Genomic DNA, 21,223 nt, shown 5'->3' with positions numbered 1-21,223 from the left:
AGCTAGGATAAAAAAAGGAAAACAGAGATTCAAAATACATTTTTGTACAATTGTTCAGAGACAAGAAATAAGTCAAACAAATATGCACATTTTTGTACAATTGTTCAGCCTGGGCATGCTACCCTGCCTCATAGTGGCCCCCGGGTGGAAACGATCGTAGGAGGAAACGATTAGGCTAAAGGGTAGCAAAATAAGACTCCCGTGGGGGTGCCTAAGGGGGTGCGAGAGCATCCTCATTGCACTGCGCGAAGTTGTAAAAAAGCTCCCACAACCTTGTCACAATCTAGGCGCTGTTCCTCAAGGGGCCGTTACATAAATGGCGTGTCCCGCACGGTTAGCCTGGTATAGAAAAGGAAAATGGCGGGGGTCTTAGAGTACGCGGCCTCTTGCTACGAGTCTGACCCTCCCGCCAGACTGTACAGTGTACACTGTTCTCATTCAGGCCGGTGAAAGAGAGCTCTTGTTCACTTTTGCTGGCCTAGAGTTCCAAGAGCTGAAGGCTCAACTCTACCTGACAGTTTCAAGAAGAAGAAAAAGTACAATAGTTCAGAGACAAGAAAAAAGTCAAACAAAAATTGCTATTAAACGTATCACCGGTGAGTTACAATGTTAGACAAAGACAACAAAATTTATTTCTCTGCAGAATTTTAAAATGGAAAAAAAAACAACAACAGAAAACAAACAACAAAGGAATGTAGTCATCAACAATACAATAAGTGTTATGTGGCTTCAGAATTGAAAATGATTTTAACACTACTAGATTGATTGACCACTTTTTTTGTAATTGCCAATTTCGTTTTAAAAAATGAGTCAGAATCTAAAATTAACCAACCAATCATAATAAAACTATCTATTAAGCTTTCCAAAAATGGTGTGGTTTTTTCATGAAAATTTTCAGAAAATGTTCAATAAGCATAAACCAGGCATGTATAAGGTAGGTCTAGGCTTGTAATATTTTAGTTGGTTTAGTCTCTTAGAAATAAAAACTTTTTAAAGAATAAGTTTTTACTTAGAAATAAAAACTTCTTAAAGAATAAGTTTTTACTTAGAAATAAAAACTTCTTAACGAATAAGTTTTTACTTCCGTTGAATGATACTGTGAGAGATTGATAAGAAAAAAATGTGTTTTTCATTAGATCTAGAGCTTGAAAGATAGTAAATACAGAGGGGCGAGACGCTCAGGAGCTCAGCACATAGGGGGCAGTATGTTTCGGGGGCTCTGGGCTGAAAGAGTTAAAAAACAACTCTGCAATCACTGACAGTTACTGACCTTCTTAGCATACATTAAGATATATATATATATAAAAGACAAACCCACATAATGATATTAATATGAGAGATTACTTTTTTTAAATATTTAAAATAATAATTTTCTACCATGATTCAGGTCAAACTTGAGCTCATGGTGGCTGAGAGGAAGAAAAAAAAATGGGCTCATTTTATTTTTGGCTCGCCCAGACTTATAGCTTTTATATTTATAAAGCGCTACTTTCATGCTTATAGCATGCTCGGAGCGCTATGGCCCAATCTCATTTGTGGACTAGTGGGGGGGGGGGGGGGGGCAGGGGGTATCTGGGAGAATGTTTTCTGTGCTGCCTTTGGGTGCTCACTAAACAGAACTCTGCTTGAGTCGGGTGTCGAACCTTGAGCCCCCTTCATAGGTATAGCCAACCCAAGCCAAGTTCAAGCTTGCTTAGCCTCTCGACCATACTTCCCACAAGGTGATCTCTGTCAGTATTGTGATATACGTGCATTATACACACAATTACATATATCACAAAGAAGTCATTCTTGCAGCATAATGCATGGTAGACAACTGACAGACCCATTTGAAGTCCAAACAGGAGTGAGACAAGAATGTTTACTCTCTCCCTTTTTGTTTCTACTAGCCATAGATTGGGTCATGAAGACAGCAACAGACCAGAAGCGGAGCTGTATACAGTGGACAGATGACTTGGCTCTTCTTTCTCACACACAGCAGCAGATGCAGGAAAAGATAAGTGTTGTTGCAGACAATTCAGCTAGAATGGGTCTTACCATAAACAGAGGGAAGAGCAAGGTGTTCAAGATAAAGACATCCAGCAAAACACCCATTACAGTCCAGGGTGAGGCGCTGGAAGAGGTGGAAAGCTTTACCTATCTCGGCAGTATCCTAGACTACCATGGAGGAACAGATGCAGATGTCAGAACCCGCATTGGTAAAGCTCGAGTAGCCTTCCATCAGCTGAACAACACCTGGGGATCTAGGGAAATAAGCACCACCACCAAGATCAGGCTCTTTAACACTATTGTTAAGCCAATACTACTTTATGGAGCAGAGACCTGGAGAACCACCATCACCACCATGAAAAAAATCCAGGTATTCGTCAATACCTGCCAGAGGAGGATACTTATGATCTGCTGGCCAGACATGATCTCGAATGAGGGCTTGCGAAGGTTGTGAACTGTGGCAAAGAATAAAGCAGCTGCATCCAACATAACAAGGCAAGCCCTAGCCTGGAACCTCCAAGGAAAGAGGAAGAGGGGACAGCCCAGGAATGCATGGCGCCGCGATCTGGAAGCAGATGCCAAGCAGACGGGCAAGACATGGGGACAGTTGGAGAGACTCGCCCAGAACCGAGATGCCTGGAGAAAGCTGGTTGGTGGCCTATGCCCCAGAAGGGATTACAGGCAGAGATGAAATGGAGATGAGATACACAGCAGGGTTTCTGTCCAGGGTCTGTACAAGAAAGGATTTGAGGTGGATGATGATAACCACTTGATCCAGTCCCCCGACCCCCTTAGAGTAATGAAAAATAATGAAGATAGATAACAAGGACATTAATATTACATATATAGCAACTCATTAATAATTGTTTTAATTTGTTATTGTCAACTTTCAAAAAGCTAATGAACAAGTCAATATTCTTACTATAAATAGTGTACTTATATAGACTAGTTTTTATAATATAGGGACTTCAAAAACAAATGTGGTTACAACTTTTTATATACAGACACATCAGACAGCCAATGTAAACAATGAAGGGGTAAAAGTTAAAAAAATATAAAGGGAATCCCAAGTTTAGGTATAATAGTTAATATCATAAACATAATAATAGATTTATTTATTTCTTGTATAAGAACAAAACAAAAACACAACTCTCTTAATCTCATAGAAATGATTGTCATGAACTCTTGTATAGAGAGAGACAGAAAGAATACGTCACAATAAAATGTTACATAAATTGATTCTTCAATAAAACAAGACAGAAGTTATTGGACATAGTAAATGGGGAAATTATATACTGGTAAAACATAAGGTACACTTTTATTATAAAACAAAGCACCAGAATATAAACTGAAATTAAACATTTCAAGCTCACAATTTCCATAATTTAAATGCATAGGTCGCCATCAACACAAAACCGCTCCTTAGAAACCAAAAATCAAGTGAGTTGGGTGAGGGGCATGATGGCATGTTTTTAGAATTGACTTAGCAGTCTTAAAATGTTGGTTTGTGTAGATCTCTCTAGTTACTACCTCTTTGCATAATTTTAGAGAGCTGGCACCATCAAAAATATTGATCAACAAGTTGATTTCTTCTACTAAACACATGCTTTACTTTTCTAAATGGAAATCCTACTAACATTAGTTTCCAGCTTTAGTTAATCCTCTGATCATTTAGTCAATATTTCAGTGTGTTGTGTTGAAACAGCTGAAGAGAATCATGAAGGCACCAACTTGAACAGTTTCTGAAGAAAACTAGTCATGTGACCTGAAACACAAAAAAAACAAAAGTGGACTAATTAAAAAGACGCTCCGCATTTAATTCTTTTTGAACATAAATGTTTTCTTTCAAAGAAAAAAATATTAAGGCACAGCAAAAGGAGCAAAATTTTACTTATGGTAAAGTAAAACAATTGTAACAAATAGTTTCAGCACTATTAGCCCATGCAACTTTTCTTTATCTATATGATGCAGAAACATGATCTAAAGGTTTGAACAGAATAGTAAAATTTTAGTAGCCACTACCCTGCCTTTCTCTGCTGATAAGCCTATAAAATTTAGCATACTTTTCAAAAGACTAATGTAAATCGAAACATCTGCAAAGTAGCAATATGCTAGACATGTTATTCTTTTTTTTAATTTCATCTATAGACATTAAGTTAAAAATAGATAACTATTATGAAAACTAAAATGAAATATTTCTGAACTAAGACTGGGATTTTGAACTTCAGAATTTTAAAGATGCAGGGGGAGTCCAGTCAACTCCATAAGTTGGGGAAGTTACGGCCAGGACACCCTCGTTTACTGTTAGTCATAAAAATAGATGAGCTTTATATTGTGATTATCTGCCCCCATAGATTGCAAGTCTGGAAGGGGTACCAGAAACATATAATTGATTTCCATATCAAAAGTGTAATAGATATTTTCAATGGATGCACTATTTCACTTTAATTAATATGAGCCATTAAATGTAATACATGACGTAGGACAATGGTATGGTAACGATCACAATATGTGCAAGTAGACCTTCTTCTTCTTCATCGTTCTCATTGTTATGTTGGAGTGTTCATATGACTTAGACCAATACATGAGATGAACTGCGCAGTGGTTTCCAAATCAGGGAGCTCTCCATATAGTTTTCTTTCTATTGGGGTGATTTGGGGCCAATGTCTTATACGGGCCTCTTGGTAGAGAGAGCAGTTTTGGAGGACGTGGTCGGCATTTTCTGGTGATACTCCACATGGGCAGATTTCACTGGTTCCAATTTTGAGCTTCCGGAACATGTGTTGTCGCATTCTGTTGTGTCCGGTCCTGAGTCGAAAGATTAGACGTTGGTCTTGTCGGGATAGCTTATAGTAAGCGTCATCTTTCTTGTGATTTGGATGGGAGCTCATCCATTTCTCATTTATTTTATCTACAATTAATTTCTCCATTTCTTCTGGGTAGAGTGCAGAGTTTACTTGTGAGTTTGTTCTCCCACTCTTGGTGAGTGTGTCAGCCTTCTCATTTCCTGCTAGTTGTATGTGAGCTGCAAGTAGACCTAAAATGAGAGAATTTTTTATGCCATTGGCTTACCTGTGAGAAGCAAAACAATTTTCGGCTTTCGTCTCCAACTAACCCCCAACAAGTAGACAGGTATTCCTAGGAGGTAGATCAGAACTCCAAATAACATCCACGCAGGCTCTTGGTAAATAATGAGCAGTAATAAAGCAATGGACACAACAGCCTGAAGCATGGGAAATAACAGAGGGACCTTAAAAATAAAGAAAATGTTCATAATATCGCACACCTTTAAGTATTTACACATTGATCATATTTGAAAAATAAATTTTAAAAAGTTTATACAATTTTTGCACAAACAATTCTGATATCATGCAAAATACAGATAATGCCTTCTCAGCCAGAAAAGCGTCCAACACAACAAAGAGAGAGAGAATAATGGGAAGACAACATAAAAGAATGAAGATGTGGGGCTGTTTGGCTTAAATCCATTGGCTACCTAACTACTTAACAAGAGGGCTCTGAGTTATGTTTGCTAATTGGTTTAAATCCATTGGCTACCTAGCTACTTAACAAGAGGGCTCTGAGTTAGGTTTGCTAATTGGTTTAAATCCATTGGCTACCTAGCTACTTAACAAGAGGGCTCTGAGTTAGGTTTGCAAATTGGTTTAAATCCATTGGCTATCTAGCTACTTAACAAGAGGGCTTTGAGTTATGTTTGCTAATTGGCTTAAATCCATTGGCTACCTAGCTACTTAACAAGAGGGCTCTGAGTTATGTTTGCTAATTGGTTTAAATCCATTGGCTACCTAGCTACTTAACAAGAGGGCACTGAGTTATGTTTGCTAATTGGCTTAAATCCATTGGCTACCTAGCTACTTAACAAGAGAGCTCTGAGTTATGTTTGCTAAGCATCTTGAGGCAGCATAGAAACCTCTTCTTACATATTCTCCCCATCCACAAAAGAGATTGGATTAATAATAATAAAAATAAAAAATAAATAATAATATCAAGTCTGCAGGAGATTGGACTATACAAATGCAATTTCAAAATAAATTGGTATCTGATTGAAACATTAGTATCCTGATTTTCACATTAGAATCTGTTTTGAAGACACAGAAAAAATATTTTCAAATAATGAGTAGCTTACTATCAAAGAGTGCTATGAATTAAGTTAAACTACTTTTGCTATAGACAGTTTGTCCCGCTTAAGTATGCCTATTCTTATTGTAGACTAGATAGAAGAAACAAAACAAAATGAAATTTTACTAATTAGTAATACTATTTTAAAATGATTTAATAGAGATAATAATATAGAGGAATACTAATTTATAATATTTTTGTAATTCTACAATATGAATTTTGTATTTCTTTTCATTTATCTATTTTTTTTAAATGAAAATCTTTCTATGTAAAATATTTTGCACTTCGCCTGACATAGATCTAGTCAATGCCTACACAGGGCAAAGTAGGAAATAGTAAAGTTATTGCTTAATTTGCCAAAACCTAATAAAATACTCTGAAAGACACACAGATGAAGGCACATTTCTTTAATTCCATGTAGGACAAATTCGTACAAGTGCTCTCTCTTCCCTGGGCATTCATGAAGTGTTGGCCCCCAGGATGAACTACATATACTGAGACACTCACCTTGTAAGGCCGGTGCAAGTCTGGCCTGGTATACCGCAGGTACAGCAAGGCAACTATAACTTTAAATCCCAAGATCAGAGAGTAGAGACCAATAAATTGCATGAGTCTTTGTACACCACCAGAAAACATCATCACAAAGCCATACAGCACCTAAGTGGGGAGAACCAAAAGAAAAGAATATATAACTAAATACCATTTCAATGGTTTGAAATAGAAAATTATTCAAAGTACTTTCAGTCCACCCAACTCTAATGGGTACCTGACTTTATTTGAGGAAAGTAAAGGTAGTTGGTCATTGTGCTGGCCACATGATACCCTGCTTGTAAATGCTGGCCAAAGAAAAAGATGACCCTAACATCATCTGTTCTATCGATCGAAAGGTTTGAAAAGGAAACTTGATTTTTTTTTTTGAGAATACATAAAAAAGTAAAAGAAAGTTACCCATTAATAGTAATATTTTGAAATGACTAGTATTTACTGATTTGTAATTGGTGTAGGAATAAGAGATTATACTAAGTGGAAATTATAAACTCTATGGTGTCTATAAAAACATGAAAATCTTAAAATATAATTTAATAAATGTCTCCTTTCAATATTAACACATGAACAATTTTTTAAAACTTCAGAGTTGAAGATAATCTACATCCTAGTCCAAATCTCATGCAGATGATGGGGGATAGCAGGGGGTAGGGTATGAACCAGGGAACATTAAGATGAACAAACAACAACTCAGTGTGCATACCAATCAGCCATTTAAGTAAACCCTATACTATAGTACGATTGTCAGGAAATCAAGCAGCCTTGGGCTTATTGACATTGGTTTGCAAAATGGTTAGACATGAAAAGCAGTCACCACTTACAACAGTCCATATGGCTAGGACAGGAGTTTTGTACTTGGGATGAAGTGTGCTCAACATGCAAGGGAGATCACCTTTCCTGGCAGCAGCAAACACCATTCTAATGTCATAAATATCACAAATTTTGTTATTGCATCTTTATCAAACAAAATACTAGATCAGTGCTTCTCAAATTTTCTTATTCCAAGCTTTCTCAAACTTTCTTGGTCAATGACACTTTACTTAATTTTTATATTTCCAAAAAATCATGTTAGTTCTCCCATTTTCCATTCTCGGATCAGGTTTTGATACTTAGCATAATTATTCAATGTCCCTAACAAAGCATGAAACAAAACAAAAAAATAAAAAAAAATTGGCCAACTATTTTTATCAACTAGTCATAATAAATTCAATTTTATAGAGAGAGACAGTGATAGCTAAAGAAAGAATTAGGTCATCACCAAAAAATTTGAAACTAACAATAGATAGGCCTAACTTTAAAAAAACATTTGATTTTCATAAGCAATATGTGGCTCAGTGGCTAACTGGTCGGCCTTCAACCAGGAGGCTTGAGCCCTCTAGTTCTAATTTGAGTAACTTTTATTTTTAAAATAAAATAATTGTTTTTGAAAATCCATCACAGAAACTTTTTCCCAGATATCCCCTCCTCCTCATCCCCAACTAGCCCACACAAATGATTGGATTACAGCGCATTGAGCAATCTAAAAGCATGAAATTGAGCTAAACAAAAACAATGGTAAAAATATTTCTTTACAAATTTATTCTAGATCTATCAAAATATAATTACATGACTAAGCCAAAATAATTGACACAATTACATTTAACATAAGCTTGTTTTTTTTTTAATTTTTAATGTTTTTTTATGCTTTCTAAATTGACTCCTTTCTTCTACATGCATCTAGATAATGATTAGCATGCATATAAACAAAATCAATTTTTAAACTAAATGGTCAATTCCTTAATCTCTAAGAATTAGTAAAGGTCATATGTCTCGGCAGCAATCACTGAAAAATACAATATTTGGAAGGTGTCAGTGAAGTTAAGATCAATCTGGGGTACCAACAATTTAGTATGCGGCCTGCTTTTTAAAGCTAGGATTGGACTTTACAGTCATCTTCGAGTCCATAGGATATGAGAAATGTGCTCATCTTCGATTATAAAATTAAATTTTATTAGGAAGTTGAGGATGTTGAAGTTGAGTTGAAGCTGGACATTCCCTGATTTTATATAGTATTATGGTGAGGTCTTTATTTCTAAAAGCTTAAAAATTAGTACAACATACGTGTCTATTCGGTGACTGAGTGGTTAAGCGCTTGGCTTTTGAATCTGGGGTCCTGGGTTCAAATCTCTATGAAGACTGAGATTTTGAATTTCAGGATTTTTAGGGCACCTATGAGTCCACCCAACTCTAAAGGGTACCTGACACCCTGCTCATTAACTGTTGGCCAAAAAAACAGATGAACTTAACATCATCAGCCCTATAGATCGCTGGGTCTGACAGGGGAACTTTACTTTTACTATGGTGAGATCACAGAAGGTCATTATTTGATCAATATTTTAGACAAGTAAGGCAAATCTTACCTAGAGTGACCCATGATTCCAGTGTTCAGAGCACCCACACAAGCCAGAGCAACAAGAATGGACATGACAGGAACCAGGGGAGCCCACACATGTTCACAAAATGTCTGTTAAAATGTAGAAAACGAGAAGCACAATTTAATTTAACTAATTTATAAATTTTGCTGATTAACATAATTCACAAAATTTCTGTCCAAGTTTACATTTTGATTTCTAAAATTTGGCGTACAATCTTTCAGTATTAAAATACAGTTACATAGAAAAGTAACATAAAATCAGACTGATGGCTTCTTTGGTCATGGCCACATTCTTAAATGCTTGCAAAACTTGAACACTAAATGCAGAATCAAAAAGGAGAGCCCTAGCAATGGAAATGAGATGCTACAGAAGGATACTAGGTATAGCCTGCAAGCACAGCATCAAGAGTATCCCTGTGGCTATAAGGCCAACATGACCTGCTGACCACTGTAAAAAAAACACATCAAAATTGTATGGTCAAATCACAAGGTCCTCTGGGCTTGCAAAGGCCATCCTTCAATTTCTATTTACCGTTGGCAATTATTTTTGCTTAAAATATTAGTAACAACCAAAAGAAATCTGTTAAGGCATCCACATAAAGGAGATGATTAATGGCATTACTGATAAGTGCTGGTTCAAGGATTTAAAAAAAAAACAACAACAAAGGTTACAAAGAGAGTTTGTATGGAAACACAAACTCAGAGTTGGCCCCCAAAGTGGTCAACTCAGGCAGGTAAAGAGGCAGGTTTCAATATTTTTAGCATGAATATTAAAAGCTATGAATTACAAATAAAAAATAACCACAACCATATCTCAGTCAATACAAAAAGAAGTGTTGCCAATATTATATATAATATTGTATTGTTAGGCCAACTGACGACATAATACCACAAAGTACATTGTTAATATTTATATGAATTTTATGACCCGATATTTATCAAGATTTGGTTCAAATGTGAATCTGGTCTAACTGATGCTACTGAATGATTATTTAATTGATTGTTGTGTAGACAGATTTGTATTTTGCCCTCCACAATGTACTAGTCATAAAAATTGTCAATTTAACCTCTACAGACATTTTCTAGTTCAGTACAAATAAATGTATGTTTTGTATAATGATTTAAATGTTTCAGATGCTTCTTCATAGTTTCCTTCTAGTGCAAACCTTTGGCAAGACTATAGGGGAAGGCAGCGGCAGGGATTGAACCAGGGACAATCAAGACCACCAAACGACAGTCCTGAGCACATACCACACGACCAGGCAGCCATACATTTATGTTATTCATTTCACCTGCATTCTCTTTAAGGTCAGAGTTACAGGTGAATGATTCAAGAAGAGCATGATAGCATTAGTTTTAGAGCCAAGATAACTAAGAAAAAATTAAACAGCACAGAAAAGGGGGGGGGATCATTGTTATTGTTCTAGAGTTTGAAGATTAAGTATGAACATTGTATTTTAACATGGCTAGGCAGACAAGCAGCGACCAGCCATTTTTTGTCACACTTGGCATAGACAAAGAACTGGTCTGCCAGGTTTCATTTAAGTTCTTTTTTTTAAAACTCAGTCCCTATCTTCACCCGAATAATCCACTAATGCAATCATAACATCAGGGCACAAAAAGAGAGGCATCTACGTATGACAGATCACCAATAGTTCATCCTCAAAAAAAGAAACAGTAACTTGTAATATGGGTCGAATACAGGTTTTTAAGAGTAAATAGATTTTTGTATTTATTAGTTGGTTGCCCTAGACAGCAAGGTAAAGGAGATATGCCTCTGAATATAAGTTTTTATGAGTAAATAGATGTTTGTATTTATTAACTGCCCATTTTAAACTAGATAGCAAGGTAAAGGTTTAGAATTTTTGGCAATTTAGGCATGTCATATAGTAAAGGTTGAAGCTTCAAACACTTTAATTCTGATGTCACTGAAGTGACCCAACTGGATGGGCTTCAGGGCTTTTAGATTAAGAAAGTCGAGGATTGGTCATTGGTCACTTAATCACCACATCAACTTTTGTTCTAGAAAAGAAAGAGAATCATTTGCCCAAGGGAACATTAGCTCTGAAAGGATTGATATGAAGATCGATACATACAATTACTATAAACCAGACTTACTAGTGCTACAAACATACAATTACTATAAACTGGACTTACTAGTGCTACAAACATACAATTACTCTAAACCAGACTTACTAGTGCTACAAACATACAATTACTATAAACCAGACTTACTAGTGCTACAAACATACAATTACTCTAAACCAGACTTACTAGTGCTACAAACATACAATTACTCTAAACCAGACTTACTAGTGCTACAAACATACAATTACTCTAAACCAGACTTACTAGTGCTACTGCCTTGGAATGTATAACCACTGTTTTGTCCAGAACAACCATATAGCTTAAGTACGTCATCAGAAAAAGCACTGAGATGATAGCAAATGTCACGTGAATTCCTCTTGGTAAAGTTCTAGAAAAGAAACAATAGAAATACACTTTTATCAAAGCATTGTTAATAAGTTATGAGAATTTAATCAGGCGAAAAGGTGTGATGGCAGAGTGGTAAAGACTTCCTAACCAGAGGGTCCTGGGTTCAAATCCTGGTGAAGACTGGGGTTTTTTTTTTTTTTTTGCTCTGGGGTCTTTAGGGCACCTCTAATGAGTACCTGACATTAGTTGAAAAAAAATTAAAGGCAGTTGGTGGTTATGCTGGCCACATGACAGCCTCATTAACACACAAATAGATGATCTTTACATCATCTGCCCTATTTACTGGAGGGTCTGAAAGGGGAACTTCACTTACTTTACTATTTGATTAGGCAGAGCACAGAGTTGTCTTTCTTCATACTGTTACGTATTTCTGAATCTTCTGGCTAAATGTACTAGTAGACACACAAATAAAAACACTGCAAAGAACTTGACGACTAAACTTTCAGTTTCATATAACTTTAATGACTATTAACTCTAACAATTCGTTACTGTAACATGTAGCGTAGAAGACTGTACAATATCTGTCAGTTTACAGTTAGCTATACTTCGTTGCAATTCATCTCTTCACTTCGTTGCATTCATTTCTCAACTTGCATGGAGCCGTATTCCACAGAACAGACCAATGACAAACTTCCCAGTGTCTCTCCAGGTCTCCCAAAGCTGAACCAAGTCATACTCAAGTCTACCGAATCAGAGCCGCACACGTCTTACATCGACTGTATCGACTGTAACGGCTCAAGTCCACTGTAGTTCACTGTATAGACTTTAACGACAGTAGTCCACTCCAGCTAACTCTACCCTAGTTAACTTGCGTCGAGTCGTACACATCTCTCTTCTACTGTCTCGCACAGTAGACAACGGTACCGACGACTCACTCACGACTGACTTTCACATTAACTCTCTGGCTTATATAGAGTCCCTAATCGCTTGTCCAAAGTTGCACAAACACGGCTAGTATTCTCTGGAATAACACGTGAGGAAACGTCACATCCTGTCTTTGTTATACATGTAGATTCCAGAAAACATCGGCTGCAGTGTCATCTTACCGGGGTCACAAGTTGTGACCTCTATCTGTCACTGGACATTGCTAGTACCTTCTGGAATAACACGTAAGGACACATCACATCCTGTCTTTGTAGATACATGTACATTCCAGAGAACACCCGCTGCTGTGTTATCTCGCCGGGGTCATACATTGACCTCTACCTATCACTGTCATTTGTAACAATACAGTTGCTTTTCACTAGTTAGCTAAACTGGTATAATTCCATGACATGTAAAAAAAACTTTTGTGAAACAATTTTACATTTCTTCCCTGTAATTTCATACATTTTTTTAATTACAAGACTTAAGGTCTTGTCTTATCATTTTTAATCAAATCAAAACAGCTTTATCTTCTTTCCCTTACAATTGTCCCCATTTCATTATCACATTTTGTTTCTCAATTAATAATTAAATAATATAAATTTATGCAAAATCTAAAACATAGGTAACAGTTTTGATAATTACCTGGCAGGACTTTTCACTTCTTCAGTTAATGTAGTCACTGCCTGCCTAAGGAGAACAAATGATACAATTGCTACATTCAAGAAAAAATACAAGTGAGTGTACTCATTATCATCATACTCATCATCAATATTCTGCCAAATCAAAGCTATTTGATTTGATATAGCTGCAGCCCTTTTTGTGATTTTGTATGGCGCAAAACCAAAGTCTCGTATATTAACTTTCAAAAAAGGTATTTCTTTTCATGTCTATTGCTCCAAGATTTTAACATCTACCTTGAGGAATCCTCCATGCATTTCATTAAACTTTTTTTCTGCCATTTACGCATAACCATCCAAAACCACCATCACTGAATACAAATTTAATATTTTATTTAAACCTTGTGTTAACCCCTTGACATTATTCAGGGACCCCCAAATAAAATTTAATTTTTCAACGACCCCCTCCAAATGATACCATGGACCCTGGTGGGTCCCAAAAGTCCACTTCAGGAACCACTGGCCTATGCTAATATGTGCTAGCCCTGCTTTTTGGCCCCTCTGCTTTGCACCAGCAGCCATTGTTTTTATTTAGCTGCTATCAGCTGAACATGAGACTGAATAGCTGCATCTTAGCCTTGCGTCTTTATTTTTTTTTTATCTTAAACCTACAAATTAGGTGCAGCTAAGATCCAGGAATGACTTCCATTAAATAGAATACTGTGTGTATTTTAATTAAGAATTATAAATTATATCCCAAGGTAGTGAAACTACCTACCACCTAAGTCATAAAGAGTGTTGTACAACCACATACCAGCCTCCATTGGAAAAAATGACATACGTCAAGGCCATTGATATGCGACCTGGGTCAACATGTGAGCCTTCAGTAGGTGCGCTGAAATTCTCAGTAGATCCTGTATGTGTATAAATGAAAGATAATTAATAATAATTACTCTGAATCTGTTGCAAAAGATAATTAATGTTAATTACTTGGAACCTGTTGCAGACTTATTTGTTGAAGACTAAAATATTTATTATGCATAAGAATTGTTTAACAGAATATTTATAGTTATTCTTTCAGACCTTGTGATCTATGGTGGCAGATGATGTATAACTCAACTGTTTCTATGGTTTAACAAGGATGTTATATTGCCAGCACATTGACAAACTGCCTTCACTTCCCCCCAACATATGTCAGATACCTGAGTGGACTCAGGGGCATCCTAAAAATCTAAAAGTTTAAAATCTCAATTTTCACTTGGATTTGAACAATACCCCTTGATTCAAAAGCCAAGTGCTTTACCTCTATCTGTCAAACGTAACAACAATCTTGAACAGCCTTTGAACATTTTAAACCATAACTTTGACTAATGTGTGAAGAGATATGTAGGTTAATGAAACAACTTTTGCTCAGAATTTTAAAAGATTGCCAAATCTGCAAAAATCAAATATGAGCATGCCATTTGTCAAATACAGTGGTGTCGTGAGTTGGCCAAATAACCACTAGCATCAGAAACAGTAGACCACATAATAGGTAATTTGTTTTTACAATTCTTATCTTATCTTCTTATCTTATATAATACAGACTTTCTTCAAAAAAAGAAGATGATTATGTCCTACTCGTCATGCATTTAGTCATGCACGTTAACCAATGACCTAAATTCTGTCAAGTCACTGGTTTTCCTGGCTAGCTCAGGCAACCCATTCCATGCTCTAATAGCACTAGGGAAGAAGGAGTATTTGTACAACTTTGTCCTTGCATATGGAACGAGAAACGAGCCTTTATCTTTGTGTCTTTCTGAGTATTTTCAGATTTGTTTTTGTATTTGAAGATTATGGTTCAGTGTTTTATGTATAATTGCTACTTTACTTTTGAGTCTTTTATCCTGAAGGCTTTTTAAATTTAGTGATTTTATTAAAGGTGTTACTCTAGTCAAATGTGAATATTCGTTTGTTATGAATCTCACTGTTCTATTCTGTGTCTGTTCCAGTTTCCTTAATGTTTTATTGAGTTGAGAGGTCCCAAACAGAGGATCCATATTCCATTACTGGCCTAACCAAGGTTAAATAACATTTTAGTTTTATGTTCTTATTTGATTTATAGAGATTTCTTTTAATAAACCCTAATGCTTTGTTTTGATTTTTTTTATAATTTCATCAATATGTGGATTCCATGACAGTTTTTCATTTCTTTGTCCTATTAGCTTGCAAAGTCTTCATGGGCTCTTGGTGGACACTGGGTGGGCGGGTCAGTATTTTGAAAACAGCTCTAAAGATTTTACAAGAAATTTGTCCATCCTTAAATTGCTACCTAATTAGCTACACAGTGAAAACTCTGGTTTGACCATTATAGTTTTTCAATATTAAAAATAAATCATTAACTGAGAGAACCTGATTCTATAGAGGCTCACTGCAAGAAATAAATTGAATGAGAAATTAGAAATCACCATCAACTTTATAAGACTAAGACTGACTAAGACTAAGACTAAGATTGCTTTATTGATCCTTACGGAAATTTGTTGTGATTATAAGGACTCTTTTCTCATATAAAGACAACACAACAGAATAAAACACATAAATACAACAGACAACATAAAGAGTTCATTCAGCAACTACACACAGGTATCTTGGTGCATTTCATGTTCCCTGATCAATGAGTGGCGGTGATAGAGTCTGACAGAGTGAGGTACGAACGAGTTTTTGTACCGCTCCGTTCTTGTTTTGATTGACAGCAGTCGCCCACTTGCGACGACCTGACGCAGTTCTGATGGAGCGGGTGGCTGTTGTCTTCCATGATTTTTTTATTTTTCTTAGGCACTTTTGTTCAAAAAGTTCCTTTAAATGTGGAAATAATTTATTTTTTTTTAAAACCTTTTTCTGTTACTTGTTCAGGCCTATGTTGTACTCCATTGTGATCTGTCCAGTTTTCCTTATGTGTTATATCTCTTGTAAGAATATTTTTTATATGACTGAGTGTATGTAATTATTAGCATCAAAAATAGTTGAACACAAAATTGTAAAACAACTTTTTACATACACCATAGACTAAATAGGTATACTAAACATTTTTTTTTTATTTAAAATTTTTGCAAGACATAAAAAAAATCTACTAACTTGTTGATAAAACATAAACTCCAGAAGCTATAATGATTCCGATAGCAAACATCTTGCAAGCTGTCAATGCATTCTGTAGTAAAACAACAACTTTGAGACAGTAGCAGTTCATGAAAGAAAGTCCCACTGAAAGCAGAAACAATGTTTCTTTAAAAAATAGGATTTAAGCTAAATACTGACAAAACAAAATTTACATGAGCACACTTTATAATCCCATTGGGAAACAAGTATTCTTTAACCCTTAAAGTGCTGAGCTGTTTTACAATGAAGGCATACAAAATGAAATTTCAATGTTCATGTTTAGAAGCTAAACTACCACACGCATCTTAAGGGTTAATACTATTGTAATAAGACTAAGACTGCTTTATTGATCCTTACGGAAATTTGTTGTGATTACAAGGACTCTTTTCTCATATAAATAAAAAATAATAAATAAATTATCTAACAGTAAATTTCTATCAAAAGGTAAAATGAATTGATAAAAAAGAGGTGCATTGTTGTTGAGAGGGGGGCTTGGTGGCCAAGAAATAAAGTGCTTTGACCACAGGGTCTAGCTTTTGAATCTCGAAAACTAGAATTCTGAATTTCAGAGTTTTTAGGACACCCCTGAGTCCAACCTTGGGTAACTGACATTAGTTGGGGTAAGTAAAGGGGGTTGGTCAATGTGCTGCCCTGTTTGCGAAATGATACCTTTGTTAACCATTGGCCATGACCTTACCCTGGTTGTTGAGAGATATTTCTTAACTGCTAAAGAAAACAATGTCTAAAGTCTGCTTCTTTTAACATCTTGGAATATAATAAAGTGTAGTAGATCTATACAACTTCTTCACTAGAATTCTTTATGGGAGTGGGGGGGGGGGGGAGTGTTGGGGAATAGGGCAGGCTAAAAAATGTTCCATTGTGATATTAATCTAACAATTATTAGTTTTTAGTTTTTAAAAAATTATGAAATAAACTACAAAAAAAATTTGCTTACAAAGAATCCAACATGCAATCAGTGTGACTAAGATTTTGTGCCAATAGCTGTTACAAGAACTGTCTAATATTGCTTTGGCGATGTACAAAGCTGCAGTCTGGGATGCAAAAGCAATAAATGGACCAGATATGAGTATAATGTAGCCCCAGACGACTAAGAAACCATAAAAATGGCCGAAAATGACTGTAATGTATAAGTATGGTCCACCTGCATTCTGAAAAATGGTACCCAGCTCTGTGTAGCACAATGCCAGCGAATACACAAGAAAACTTCCAACAAGCCAAAAGACAACCGTAGATGTAACAGATCCTGACATATCCACAACTAAGCCTGGAGTGATGAAGACCGCCACGTGGCCTGTGATGGACACTAGCAGAGCAACTACATTGAGCAAAGTAAGGTTTCTTTTCAAGTTGGTGGATGATGATCCAGCATCCTGCACATTTGTGTTGGCAAATGTGGTGAGACTTTTTTCCCTTTTCATTTTCGTTTGAACATCTATAGTTCATTGATGTGTCTGCATGATTATTTCTTCCAATCTTTTAAAAAAGAAAACAGAAAAGTATTTAATATGTTTTTTACAAGATTCATGTATCAGCTAGATCTATATAACCATTAGATTAGTCTAATTTGTGATCAGATGACAGGCATACTCAGTAACACTGAGTAACTCTTGAAGGTTTCTTGTGATAATGGAATTGTTCATCATAATAATTAATTCAAGACAATTCTAGATTAATCATTTAAAATCTATAATCTATAGGGAGGTGAAAAAAAAATCATCTTTGAAAAAACAATTTTTCGTTAGTGCATCATTAAATTACTTTAAAAGAACTTTCTAATCAACTTATAGCATGCTCAGAGCGCTATGTTCCAATCGTGCTAGATGGTCCAATCTCATTTGTGGACCAGTGGGGAGAGGATGTATCTGGGAGAAGCTTTTCTGTGCTGCCTTTAAGTGCTCAGTAAAGACAACTCTGCTCGAGTCGGGTGACGAACCTCCAGCCCCCTCAATGGGTAGCAAAGCCAAGCAAAGAAAGTAAGCCTAGTGCTGCCTAGTAAGCCTCGTTTTCTTTTCTTGCCAGATAAAAAGGACTGTATGTTTCCCATTGGAAGGCCATCACTCCTGTCCATGGAGATTTTTTTACATTGTTTATCCTCTATGAGGCTTATAGAATTCATAGAGATCTAAATATCAATGAGTTTGTCATTATAACATTATTAGTATACTTCCTAAGTATAAAAGTATATCTATTCTAGACTCTATAGTATGATGAAAATCAACGACAGATGCAGTTTGTAGGTGTACTTTATTTTTAATTTATATAAAGGCAAAAGTTTTCTTAAACTTAAGTATATCATCTAGACTAGTAATAGTATAGACACTATAATTTAAATAATGTCTATATAACTATATAGACTATACTATATACTATCTATAGTCACAGTGACAATAATGTCTATCATGGGCGTAGCCAGGGGGGGGTTCTTGGGGTTCAAACCCCCCCCCCGAAATGAAATCCCCCCCCGGAGGGGGGGGGGGGGGGACGGAATTAAGTGACTGATTTTTGCTTTCATTTTGTTTATTTTAGGTGAGATTTTAATACTAAATCATCACTTACCACAGTACAGCCGAGGCAGTTTTGAGTTAAAAACCCTCTACCAGGGGTTTTGAGTTTAAATCCCCCTACCAGGGGTTTTTGAGATTTAAAAAACCCCTATCAGGGGGTTTTGAGATACAAATCCTTCTACCAGGGGGCTTTGAGTTTAAAACCCCCTACAGGGGGTTTTGAATTTTAAACCCCCCTACAGGGGGTTTTGAATTTTAAACCCCCTACCAGAGGTTTTTGCAGTTAAATCCACCTCTTCTATAAAACAAAAAAAAAAAAATGCAAACAACAATCCCCAAATTCCAACAGCACAGTTAAGGAAGATTTTGATTTTAAAACCCCCTCCAAAATTTACGATAAACCCCATTTCAAAATAAAAAAAGCAAACTACACACTCAAAATTCTATGAGCGTAGCCAAAGGGGTTTTGAGTTTCACCCCCCCCTTCCAGTTGGGGTTTGAAGCTAAAAAGTACCTCTTCAATATAAAAAAAAAAGCAAATTACACACTATAAAATATATGAGCGTAGCCAAAGGGTTTTGAGTGTAAATCCCCCTCCTCCAGGTGGCTTTTTCTTAAAGTTTAAAACCCCTCCAGATGGTTTTGAGTTTAAAATTCCCCTACAGAGCGTATAGAGTTGAAAACCTCTCTCTTCAATATTATTTTAAAGCAAACTATAGTCACCAAATTCTATGATCGTAGCTAAATGGGGTTTTGAATTAAAAACAAAACAAAAATACTCCAGAGATTTCTTAGTTTAAAACCCCTCAACAGATGATTTGACGAAAAAACTTTCCTTTTCGATATAAAATCTAAAGCGAAATACAGGCATGTAATTCCAAGAGCGTAGTCAAGAAAGGTTACAAATTTCTACCAGTGGCTTGGGCTCCATTAATAAAGTGTGAATAGTCTTCTGCCGAAATTGAAAATCATTAAATGTATCTCAACAAAGATAGCTAAGACAGATTTTAGGAGTCAGTCATAGAGATCGGGTCTAAATCAAAGAAATCATATGCCGAACTGGGAGTCGAATCCTTAGTAAGGTTGTGACAGAGCGTCGCATTAGGTTTTGAGGGACATGTTCTCACACAAAATGAATTACGCAAAATAAGAGTTGCGGAAACAGCTTGCCGGAAAATGCGCCGAACTGCGCGAGAGGGTCTAAGTCAGTAAGAATAGCACATTAGGTTTATGAAATAAAACTTTTTAATAGCAAGATAATGCACTGTAGATACCTCAGAATATGCATTTTGTTGGCTTTCAATACCAGAAATAGTGCCCGGCGGCGGGGGAGCGCTACGAACTCCCCCAGACCCCCTTGCTAGCAAGGGCGGGGAGTCTACAATAAACGATTAACGTCTTCCGAAAGGGTCAGAATGTTATAAAGATTAATTATGTATATACACACACACACACACATATATATATATATATATAATTCTTTTCCGCCGGGGGGGGGGCCCAAAACCCTCCCCGAAACAAAATCCTGGCTACGCCCATGATGTCTATAGTAGTATAATTTTAAAATTTATATTAATTAATGTGACTCGGACTGTCTATTATTACTAGATCTATTTATAAATATTATTTAATATTAAATACTAATACTAATACTTAATACTAATGAGTATGACTCAGTATGAGTAAAGATTCAAGATAACAAGGTATCTGGACTATATTACTATATTATATTATAATATTTATCTAGGCTTGCATTTGTTATCGCACCTTCTCATTAGGTTTAATCCTTCGGTAATCGATGTTTTCTGATCATGAAAAATCTTTGCTACTAGTCTGAGATCTTAATGAAACATTTGAATTTAGTTGCTCTGTCACTCTGTCAATACTAAATGTGTAGTGTCGTCGGCCATTTTTTCAAAGTAATGTGTCACATGACTTTAGTCTAAAAATGATAGTGTAGTCAATGTTTTGTGTAGTTCAGTGCTATTTATCTTTTCCCAGAGCTTTTCATCATCGTTATATTCAGTGGCGTCACAATGGGGGTGCGGGTCCCGGGCGCAAAAGGTGATACCCATCTGGGGGAGTAGATCTCTCCAATACACAAGAAAAATAAAATTGCACTTTTGCAAAAGTGGACAACTGTGGCTGTAGCAAGGTTCTCATGTAGCTTACTTTTTTTAAAATTAATTAATTATTATTATTACCTATTATTATTTATTTATTATTATTAATAATTATTTATTATTATTAATTATTTATTATCATTAATTAGTTATTATCATTAATTAGTTATTATCATTAATTATTTATTATCATTCATTATTTTTTATTATTCATTATTTATTATTATTAATTATTTATTATTATTAGTTATTTATTATTATTAATTATTAATTATTATTTTTAATCATTATTTATTATTATTTTTAATCATTATTTATTAGTATTTTTAATCATTATTTATTAGTATTTTTAATCATTATTTATCATTATTT

At 35.6% G+C, this 21,223-nt stretch overlaps 1 protein-coding gene across 1 annotated transcript; it reads right to left on the bottom strand.

Moving 5' to 3' along the window:
- Positions 1–6,640: 6,640 nt before the first annotated feature.
- LOC106077813 (Y+L amino acid transporter 2-like) lies at positions 6,641–20,624 on the bottom strand. Its single transcript, XM_056036154.1, has 8 exons — positions 20,496–20,624; positions 17,159–17,697; positions 16,183–16,308; positions 13,883–13,982; positions 13,094–13,138; positions 11,441–11,564; positions 9,075–9,178; positions 6,641–6,786 (listed from the first exon to the last, which is right to left on the bottom strand). Exons 2-8 carry the CDS (start codon positions 17,640–17,642, stop codon positions 6,768–6,770), a joined length of 1,002 nt encoding a protein of 333 aa, XP_055892129.1. The 5' UTR covers positions 17,643–17,697; positions 20,496–20,624; the 3' UTR covers positions 6,641–6,767.
- Between the last annotated feature and the right edge of the window lie 599 nt (positions 20,625–21,223).

Source organism: Biomphalaria glabrata, chromosome 7, assembly GCF_947242115.1.
Source record: "Biomphalaria glabrata chromosome 7, xgBioGlab47.1, whole genome shotgun sequence".
In the NCBI taxonomy this organism is placed as follows: Eukaryota; Metazoa; Mollusca; class Gastropoda; family Planorbidae; genus Biomphalaria; species Biomphalaria glabrata.
Note: the sequence above shows the minus strand (reverse complement) of the source record. Positions and strands in the feature narration are given on the sequence as shown.